We start from the raw sequence: 11,032 nt of genomic DNA, 5'->3' as shown, positions 1-11,032 counted from the left end.
CAGCTTCTTCCCCACTGCCATTAGAATGCTAAATGTTGTATAAAATGGGGTTTTAAAAAAAAAGCGCAGAATGTTGAAAACTGTAAATCATATACCACTCTTATGTTTGCATTTTATCACTGCTTCTTACATTTTTTATCAGTGCTGCACTTTAAAAATGGAAATGTCTTGAGAGCTGTACTAAACAAAATTTATTTTTGTATACACTCTGTGTACAAAATGACAATAAAGTCTGTCTAAGTCTAGGTAACCAAGTTGGATTCCTTGTTTTTAGACACAATCTTGGGGAATAAAGCAGATTCTGCTCCAAAGACCTCAGCAAGAAATTCAAAATTAGGCTGTTAAATATTATATTTTTTTGCAAATAGCTGGGCTTTTTGCATTCTTATAAACCTTTTTTTTTTTTTACCTATTTTGTGTTTCCTATATTGTTATGTTCCAAGTCTGGTTCTTTACCTCTGTAAATTAGCCTGTCTTGAACTTAGATTAATGCTTTAGGTTATTTGGTAAGATGGCAAAAGATTCAGCTATATTGACTCTCTGACAGGATTTTTTTTTTTTTTTTGAAAAGTTCACTATTGCTTAAAAAATACTAGCATGACAGGATTACTGCCCTAAAGCATAAATTAGAATTAAGGGATTTTGATGGAAACTAGGGTTGTAATACAAAAGTACCTATTTAAAGTGACTAAAAAGAGTTGTACAATATATCATGGGAAATAACCATTGGAAAATCAATGTGTTCAACATTGATATTGCAAAGCTAAGCTGAAAATAAATAGCTTTTTGTCTGAGTTTCATACGTTCACAGCTAGTGTCCTTTTAGGTCATTATGGAATCCAACACAGGTCATAGGGTGGTAACGGTTACAAAGAAGCATGGTTGTAATAAAGGCAAGTGAGGACACTGTGGATATTGTTGCAAGTGATATTGTCATAGACATTTTCACAGCTAATGAAACTACTGTAGTCATCTTACTACTATTGTGCAGCTGCTATATCTACCATTTCCTACAAGAAGTGCGGTCAAACATCAAATTAGAATTACTCTTGAAATTGGTAGATACCCCTTGTACAGGGGTATTATGTCAATGGATTGTTACATTTTGAGTATTTTAACCCATTTGTTGATTTTCATTACTGTCTGGATCAGAAAAAAATGCACTAAACATGTCAACTTATGTGCTGTATAATAATCCCTCCCAGCAAAATTAAATTCTAACTACATAATTAAAAGCCAAAGATTACTATGACTTTTACTCCCCTGATGAGTGTTTGAAAACTGCAGAATGGTACTGTACATAATTTTTTTTACTGCCTCTTTATCTGGTGTATCACACTCCATAATGCAGCTTCAACTTTCCCATGAAAGCAATACATAAGGCTCTGTTAGTGAAGTTTTAGTCTGCTTTTAGAAACTTAAGGAAGATCCAAAGCATCATTGGTTGTTCAAGACGGGTTTTCCAACAACATTTAGGGAGTTTCTATTCTTAACGTCAATAATTTCCATTACATTACAAAAAGTATCTCAGTTTCAATAATATATTCATATTTTTGTTCAATATAATACGTATATTAGTTTGGTCCTCATCCGTTTTGGGAGGAAAAGGCTTAGTTTGTGTAAACTATGTGTGTTGTGTCTGTGTGTATAAACATGTATGTGCAAAGTACATTTTTGTAAATGCCATAAGCTGTTTGAGTATATTTACATGTCTGATGATAATGTCCACATATCAGTGTGTTGTAATTGCAGTCTTTTTTTAGGTACAATGTGTTTGGCAACTTCACATATGGGATTAAGCCTTCTGTTGGGCAGACACACCCTTCCAATAGTCCAGTATGTCATGAAGATCTTCATCCTTGGCAAACTGAACCTTCCGCCTCAGAGCGTGCCCGGCTGCCACGTATCCTTCATCTTCTAAGGATGCCTGCCGATGCCTCTTACGGTGCATTTTGAACCTCTCCCAAAGCCCTAGAGTTGGGGTACATAGGAGCCCTTCCTCCTCCTCATCTTCCTCAGGACTTGAGCAATAACTGAGGTTGTGGTATTGGGGTGAGAGTGGGTAATGCTGCGACAGCTGGGAGTAGGTTAACTCACGCTGCTTAGCCTGCCTATTTAGAGTAATGGGATCCAACACAGAAGGTTTGCGACCTCCTGGGTGGTGGTGAAGCTCCTGCAGGATCTGTGGATGGTGCTGAAGTTCTTGGAGATGCTGTTGAGATCCTGGATAGGAGTGGCGGTGTTCATTGTACTGACGGATTCTCTGGGCTTCAGCACGCAATATAGCTGCAGCTGGGTTGACTGTACGGATGGCATCTCCTCCCCTTTCTCCTGGTGAGGCTCTTTCAATGTAACGGGACTCTGATGAGTGGTACCCTCCCTCTGAGCGGAAAGAGCGAGGGCTCCGTGCAGAACCAGGAGAGGAGGAGGTACTTGGCCGTTTGGTTGTTGGAGGAGTTTCCATGCTGTGGTGTCGTTGCAAAGAGGGGTGATAACTTCTTGACCGGTCCTCTCTTCCGCCTCTTCCTCCCTTGTAGACAGGAGAGAGGAACTCACCTCCCCTCTCTCCCTGCTCAGATAAAAGCACCAACTGTGGCTCTTCAGTTGAAACAGCACCTCCACCTGCAGTCGGAGACTTTATTCCCTGCTGAAAGGATGTAGACTCAGATTTGAGAGCATCTATACAGTTGTTAATTATCTGGTTGACTTTGTCAACTTCTTTAGCAATGGTGGAGATCTCAGCTACAGAGCCCTGGGGATTTGCTTGCGGTGACATCTCCCTTTCTCTTTCTCGTTCTCTTTCTCTTTCCCTTTCCTTTTCGATGCCAGAGCCTCTGACCTCCATGTAGTTCAGCTTGGCAGACTTGTGTCCTGGAGTTTCTATCACTTCCTGAAGCTTGTACGGATCAATCTCGCCTCCCTGGGGCAGGTAGGGCATTCTGGACAGACTTTCCCCTGCAGCAAGCTTTTGTGAGACAGATCCTCCACCACCTCCTTCTATATCCCCTTCCCCACCATATTTGAGTTCTATCAAAGTCCTCTGGATTCTACTCATCTTTCTCTCCTTCTCCTCCATGATCCTCTTTTTCCTCAGGCAGTGTACGACAAAGCCAAGAATGAGTAGCATACCAAACAGACAACCCAAAATTGTCATGATGTAATGAGTCGCAGATGACTGATTTCGTATTCTCTCAGCCCCAGCTTTTCGACCAGTAGAGATGGTTAAACAAGTGTGGTTGAACCTTAAGGAGTTCCGTATAGAAGCCACACAGTATGTGTAGTCTGTGTTAGGTTTCAAATTCTTCAGCTCTATATCCTCACTGTTTTTGTTCAGATGTTGGATATCAGTAAAGAAGCTGTTGTTATATAGCATCAGGATGAACATTTTCTTAAACGGATGAGGAAGCTGAACCGTTATGACTGCACTTGAATGTTGAACTTGTTTTATTGTTATGATTGGGTTGGAATCTGGGAAAATGGGACCAAGGCTTATCACGTCATCGGGAGCGGTCCCGGAGGCACAATCATCCAGTCCACACGGGGAGGCAAAGTCTGGCAGCTGAGTGGTGGAGTCATAGATGTAGAAGGGTGTCACGCTACTGCCATCGTCTGTGCATACAAGATTAAGCACATGCAGGGCGTTTCGTTGAGCTGGCATACGAGGGTTCTGGCTAAGTAGGTTGTAGCCAGAGAATCCTTGAGGGGAGTCACACACCATCCGTTCACTGGTTCTGTTTGGGAACACAGCAAGCCAGCGCAGGAAACCTAGAAGCTCGCACGAGCAGTTGAAGGGGTTGGTGTAGAGTTCACAGGTCGTTAGCTTAGAGAGTGCAGAGAACAAATTTCCATCCAGAACTTGGATCCTAGAGTTGGAAATACAGATATAAAAATTTAAGTTCAATATCAATTATAGATGCACTTATGCAGTTAAACTTAATTACTTTAGAGCTCTTGAAATCTCTCCTCAAAATGTACCTAAAATCATTTCACATGTTCTAAAGAACCATTTATTTTTGTATTGTCTTATCTGATGTCCTTAATCAACATTACGTTCTATTAGACAGTTCTTAGATCTGATTTGAACAGGAATTATAGGAATTATAGTATAGGGTCCTTGCATTAAAGGTTAGTTATACTGAGCATCATATTTGTCTGCAGTCCCTTAAGAGTCACATTTAATGAGAATAATCCTGCAAAATGAAACATGATAATCAGATATAGGCAGTGTAACAATCCGATCAGATATGAGCCAAACATAAAAAAGCAGCAAAAAGATTTCTAAGAAAAAAAATTTAGTTGCATAAGTTCTCTGAAAGTTTTTTTTTTCTGTAGTTTCAAAGCATGTGTTTAACATGCAAGCCAACAAACCTCAGACCAACCTACTATTCAATTTGAATAAAATTGAATACTAGGTTGAATAAAATATTCAGTTTTCAGTTTTCAACTTTTGTAAAGTTTTCTAATGCTGAATTTATTTGATCTGCCACTTTGCAAAAAACTACAAGGTAACACATAAAACAGTATTTAAAAGCAATTTCATTATTTTCCAAACGTAATAACTAAAAAAATCTATTTTTATTTGTCATTGCAGCTTTGTATATCACAATGTAATTGATCAGGAATCCACAGTGGAGGTCCCAGGGGATTCTAACTAGGGAACATGTAGTGCTCCAAGGGCATGAGTCCCCTGATGAATACACTAGACCAGAGGGAGGAGTAAATGCAGGATTACATTTTAACAATTTTACCTTCTCATGTTAGTGATTAGTGAAGTAAGTGTGGCGAGTATTACTAAAACTACACACTGAGATCTACAAAAAAACAACCAACAGTTTTGATTCCAGCATATGCAATAAAAGTGAGAAATAGTACAGCCCAAAATGATGAAACAAATCAAAGTTGCTGTTCTTTGTTCAGTCTACCTGTCATCTGTCTAAATCTTGCTCTCCATCTCTTTTGTCATGTTATATAGAATATAGTTTTCTTTAGGTTTTGTTTTCATTACAACTGGAAACCTCTTAGGTGTGGTGTTTTCAATGGTTAGAAAAACTGAAGCAGGGAACTGATTAATTCTTTAAACAGTCAATCTATGTATTAGAATAGTCTCAGTAAATTAGCAACGACTAAAAAGTAAGGGCTCATCTTATAAGAAAAGTTTGAATGGTTTTGCCCTATAAAACAGTGGTTGCCTTAAAAGGTGAAAGTATTTAAACAAATGAATTGATTTGTTTAAACGAAAAGATTATATTAGATCTGTATATCTAAAAAATAATAATGTTTGCCATTTTTTATAACTGTCAAAAATCTTACAGTTAACATTACATTTTCAGCATTTTTTTCAACCAAATTAAAACACGTGTACAAAGTAATGTTTAAATCCATCAGGCAATTTGAATGAATAATTGATCAAAATAGTTCTCTTTCAAGACATTTTCTCTGCTTACTGCTTTTCAGTGCAGTTACAGCATTCTTTCATCTGCTAGTCATTTACAAACAAAGCTGCACAAGGTACCTGTTCATAGAGAGGTCTATATTTTCCAAATTGGGACACTCCCAGAAGGTGTTGGGTGTAACAGTCTCGATGAGATTGGCTTGCAGGTAGAGATACTGCAGCTTGCCCAGGCCCCGCAGCATCCCCTCTGTCAGGTTTCGCAATTTGTTAAAGCCCATCTGGAGAACCTGGTGAGACAAAGACAAGTGGGATTATCCTAATCTCTGAAGTGCCCGACAGCGCCAGGCGTTGCTCGCGACAAGCTGCAAACATACAGAACAAACAGCTGACAGTTCAGAACAGCTACTTTTTCACATTGTGATCTAAGCCTCTGTGCTGCACTGAAATTTAACAAGATCTGTCCTGTTTGCTTTTTCGCTTCTGGCATTGCTCCAGCATTTTGGGTAGGTGTGAAAGCTTGAAGACTCATTATTGTTCCACTTAGTGAAACAAAGGATATTTAGAAAAGGCATAAATGAAGTTCTTGTTTTTATCTTGATTTCACTGTTTCCCAAAATGTAGTCCAATCAGAAAGGGTTTTCATCTTTTACTTTAATGAATATAAGGCCAACACACACAAAAACTGTGTCCTGTCCTTAATTCATACATGCTCATTCTGTTAAAATACTATTTCAAGTATGATTTTATTAATGTATTTATGTTCTAGATTGAAATGTATTTCAGTCTAGATCTGTCTTCTTTTAAGGGTATAAATTTATAAATAAATCATAAAGGAAGTATGCCCTGAAACTTGACAACATGGTGTTATCTGCACTGCTTTACTCCTGGGATGTTGTCTTTCTATCCAACAGGGCCATGCTGGTGAGGAGTAGAAAATCCATATGTGCCCCAATGATAATCATTACTGTCAACATGCAATGCATTTCCCCCACAACTACTTTAAAATCACAACATTCCCAGTGCTATGCAAACATACACTGCATTCTGCATTGCTATGTATTTTCTTAATATTGAATACATTTCTATGTACATATTTTCTTCTGAGGATCTTTCATATTTTCTAGAAGTATTTCTAAATATAATACAAGAACCTGCTTGCTAAACTAAGTCTATGTGTCATGATCGGTACACGAATGTGACCCAATTATGCAGAACACCACGAGGCAGGAAACAGTTGAAAAGTTCACAGAGTTTATTGAATACAATTTCAGAGGTAATGTGTTCAGGTTCTGGTCCAGGGAAAAAACGGGTTCACCGGAGTCTGTGAGGAAGACAGTTTAGTTAGTTGGGTTCTTAGAGGACTGTCCTTAGATAGTTTCTGGTTTGTACCTTGAGGGTCCTTGAATAGCACTTGGAGAGGAAGGTTGTTGGAACTGGAGAGAGTCTGGTTAGCAGAGTCCGTTAGCTGCTTCAGCGTCTTGCTTCTAGGAAGGTAGCAGACCTTGACTTTGGGTTTCCAGCTCTTGGTCCAGAGCTGCATGTGAATCCAGAGGTAATCTTCAGGTTTGGCTCAGAGGGCAGGCTCGGCAGGTTAAGCTCTTCCAGAGCTTCGCAAGGGAAGATCAGGTTTTCCTGGAAAGACAGAGACAAGATTAGGATCCTGTCAGGATTCAGAGCAAACTAAGTTCTCAGAGGTTCTAGGTTTAGGTTCTAACCAACTGGCTCAACACTGCGGCGTTGAGGCAAGGTCTGAAGACAGCTTAAGTAGTGGGTCCTCCTGATGATGGTAACGAGCAGCAGCTGTGCAGAGGGCTCTGCTCAGGAGGATCCACGGCGGACTCTGCTGGAGAAGAGAGGTACTTCTCCAGCTTCCAACACTATGCAACATTTCGTTATGATTTCATACTGACAAAAAGTCTTTGAAATGTTATAAAGTTTAAGTCAGGCCGGTTTTTTGGTTGGTCAAGCACAATGATACCATGGTGTTAATGTAGGTAGTGATACTTTCATTGGTGCTGACTAAAGCTAGGATGAATGAATGAGGAGTTTTTATCTCGGTAAAAACAACTCATATAATCATGTCATGGTTGTAACATCCACTTTAATCAGCAGTTGTTGTTTGCAAAATTGTAAAACAAATAAATAAATAGACTAGGTCGGTTTTAAGCTGTTTATGTTTTTTTTTTTAAATGCCAAGAGAATATTTTTCCAACTTCTGTCACTTAAGCCTGACAGAAATAAAAGTCAGTCCCCAAACACAGCTTTCCAACAGGTAGTGTGTATTTATAATTTTTCAATGGTGATATAAGAGAATGGAAACTGGCTGATAGCAGGGGATAAAAATTTCTGAAAATTGGATTTACCAGAAAGTCTACACTCTCATCTTCACCCTCAGGGCTAAGCCCCTGATCTCCTGGAATCCTAGATCCTTCCCTGGTCTAGGATACAGACTTTTAAATGGAATATAAAATTCATTTTTATTGGAAAATAGTTTCCACTGGCAAAAGGTACGGGGTGAAAAAAGTCAAAGAATAAAGCCTTGTCATCAGGACAAGATGAGGTAGAGTTACCAATCTTCACACAAAAAAAGTATTTTAGAGACGTAGGACTTTACACTGAAAAGCCTATGCTCTGGTTTTCATCCGTTGCTCTAGCCGTGAGATCCAAGAGCACCATTAGCAAATCGTTTGCTAAAGAAATGTCATTAAAACACTTAGAGATGATTGTGTGATGTAAATCAACCTTGTTGGGTGTGCCTTAAAACCAATTTTCAAGCAATATTCCTGTAAAAAAAATGTTTGCTTTAGCAGCCATTACTGGTGTTTGATAACAGTGCACAGGTCCTTTTATACCGTTGTTTAAACCTACTGTTCCCTGTGAATAATAAGCGTTTAACAATTGTTCAACAATTACCTTGTGCAAAGTTGATTATGGCCAGATACTCTATGAAACCCCTTAGAATATAAGCCACTTTCAACTACATCTACTTAAGGTTTCTGGCTAGATAAAAATGTCTGCCTCAATGATGTGTTCAGAAACAAGCTCGAGAACTCTCAAAGAGAAACAAAATGTGCCATTTTTGGAAAAAGAACAAAATTCTCTGTTCTAGCAGAGTATGGACAGACCCTCCTTGTGGAGGGAGGGAATTGACAGGTCAGCAGTCTCCCGAATGACTGAGTCAGCCATAACCTGATTATAACATCGCTACATTAAAAGTAATTAATTGTGTCTTTTTAACTCTGAAAATTGTCAAAGTAAACTAATCGTTGGAATTCAACAACAAGTTATAATAGAACAAGTTAAAATAAACGCATGAATCTACATCATTTTATTACTTGTTTAACCTGATATCTGAAATAAATTAATTTTTAAAATTATGTAATTTTTGACAGAAATCTAGTGTATATGTAGGTTTCTTTATGCTGTTGTGTACATGTAGTTGGCAGAGGGTAGTAATTAGTTACATTTACTCAGTTACATTTACGTGTACTTTTAGGAGTAGTTTTACAGGATTGTCCGTAAAAATATGATAAAGTATCACTACCCTTACTTGAGTAAACATTCTAGCAACTCCATCCATTGTAACTTCACTTAATAAACACAAGCTTGTTTTAAACAAAAATGCACCATTGAGATACACATTTTCTTTTTTTTGTACTCAAGGCTTATTAGTTATTTTCCTACTGCTGAGGTCGAGTGATAACTCAGTACACAGTATACTATAATTTCAAATACTCTAACATACTGTAACTATTTATTTTGTAAGATGATTTTGATTTTTATAACTCAAAAATATTAAATCTGCTGTTATGATCATGGGTAGTAACGAGATAAGTTATTCATTACTTGATTAACTTTTTTACTAAATATTGTTTTACTCTTGCTTGAGTCATATTTTAGGTTACGTTTAACTATTACTTCCGTGATAGTATTATGAAGCACTACTTTTACTTAAAGGAATAGTACACCCAAAACATGATTAGCCTTCATTTTCTACTCACCCCCATGCTGAACAACACTCTGGAGTACTTTTTTGATATCTCAAATGCATCTGGAGATCTGGGAGGCTTCTTGCTGTCTGCTGACATTCAAATAATGGAGGTCTATGGTGACCGAGACAGAAAGGTCCATAAAAGTCCACAAAAAACGTGTCAATATTCCTCCATACTGCTCGTCCAATGTATTCCAAGTGTCCTGAGTGGGTAGCATCCAGAATTTACTCGAAACGAAGTCATTTAGAATGTTTTTAGAGCATAAACAGTAGTGTAGAGGATTTCCTGAAAGCGCGCACATGCGCGTTCACGACGCTACGGAAGCCGGCAGACCAAACCAGATGAAAGTGCGCATTCAGCGTCTGCTCTGCCAATAATGCAAGCGTAGAAGAAGAAATGTGCTGTTTACCTGTGCAAAGAAAGGACCAACAAAAGAAAAATGTCTGAGGACTTCAGTGTTGAGGAAGAGCATGAGTTCTTTGCCGAGCTGAATGCGCTGGTTTGGTCTGCCAGCTTCCGTAGCGTCGTGATCGCGCATGTGCGGGCTTTCAGGAAATCCTATACACTACTGTAGAAAATGAAGGCTAATCATGTTTTGGGTGTACTATTCCTTTAAGACTACAATTTGTGGAGCCGGTGAAAATATTCCTCATAAAAACAGCATGTTCTTTGTGGAACTATGCCATCCTTTTTTTCATCAATCCCTTTTTGGAAAATTCAGGATCATTACCTTTGGTCTTCAGCAAGCCATGTGGACATTTCAGGTTTCACAATTTTTTCTCAGAATTCTTAGTTTTATTTTTGACCTGTAGTTAAAGTGAACATTGGCAGAATAGAAACTTAATGATTTGTAAAATGGCTGTATAAGTGTTTCTGGGCATGGGCAGCATTTTGTATGGCTGATTCAAACATTGTCACCAGAATGTTTTATGTCCCAGTCACAATTCCAGCCTGCTGCCGATAAAATAAATTGGTTTCATTGGGTGGGAGGAACGGCTGTGTAGTTGGCTCACTTTATAGAAAATCACCATCTGGTTATTTTTTCTGAGTGGAATTTGAATGTTCTTCCATTGCCCACCCTGGTTTCCTCACAATAATTAAACTTTTTGATTTAAAGTCATTTACATATATCAGAAAAACTGTACATGCTTAGTTGGTTTTTGTCTGTGTTGTACCTGTGTTAAATTGGATCATGTCTCTATAGTTTTTATGTCGGTATTACTGACTATATAGAAAGAAAATATTAGTAGTAGTTTGGTGTAAGAACCCGCAAAGTCATACTCCAGAGAGCCTTCAAGCTTCATGCAGGAAAAAAAAACACGTCATGGGGATTCAAACTAAAAACCAAATACATATGTATGTTTATAGCTGTAGGTAGGAGGGATCTAGTGTTATGCGCCAGGTCTAGAGAAACCTTTGATCTAGACATGTGTTCGAACATTCGCCCTAATATAGAGCAATATATAGGGCTTACAACATTTTATGAGTGTCTGAATGTCTGGTGGATGAAAAAAGTAGTGAACTCAATGTTTCCCACAATGCACCTTGAAAAGTAGTGATCAACCATGGTCAGTAGACGAGCAGATATATTCCAGACTGCTTTGCAAGAGCTCTTCTTGCAAAGCATTATGGGATTTGTTTCGGGGGC

The 11,032-nt window shown here is 38.4% G+C and overlaps 1 protein-coding gene across 1 annotated transcript in view; it reads right to left on the bottom strand.

Annotated features, from left to right (window-relative positions):
- Positions 1 to 1,504: 1,504 nt before the first annotated feature.
- Positions 1,505 to 11,032, bottom strand: part of LOC119784672 (protein ELFN1-like) — a 167,062-nt gene continuing 157,534 nt past the window's right edge. Inside the window, exons 6-7 of the mRNA XM_038286850.1 lie at positions 5,513 to 5,679; positions 1,505 to 3,863 (exon numbers count right to left, since the gene is read on the bottom strand). Of these exons, the coding sequence (XP_038142778.1) occupies positions 1,796 to 3,863; positions 5,513 to 5,679 (2,235 nt within the window). The 3' untranslated portion in view covers positions 1,505 to 1,795. The remainder of the gene's footprint in view (positions 3,864 to 5,512; positions 5,680 to 11,032) is intronic.

This window comes from Cyprinodon tularosa, unplaced genomic scaffold, assembly GCF_016077235.1.
Source record: "Cyprinodon tularosa strain WSP-4 unplaced genomic scaffold, ASM1607723v1 ctg231, whole genome shotgun sequence".
Classification (NCBI taxonomy): Eukaryota; Metazoa; Chordata; class Actinopteri; order Cyprinodontiformes; family Cyprinodontidae; genus Cyprinodon; species Cyprinodon tularosa.
This window is presented reverse-complemented; position numbering and strand designations above follow the sequence as displayed.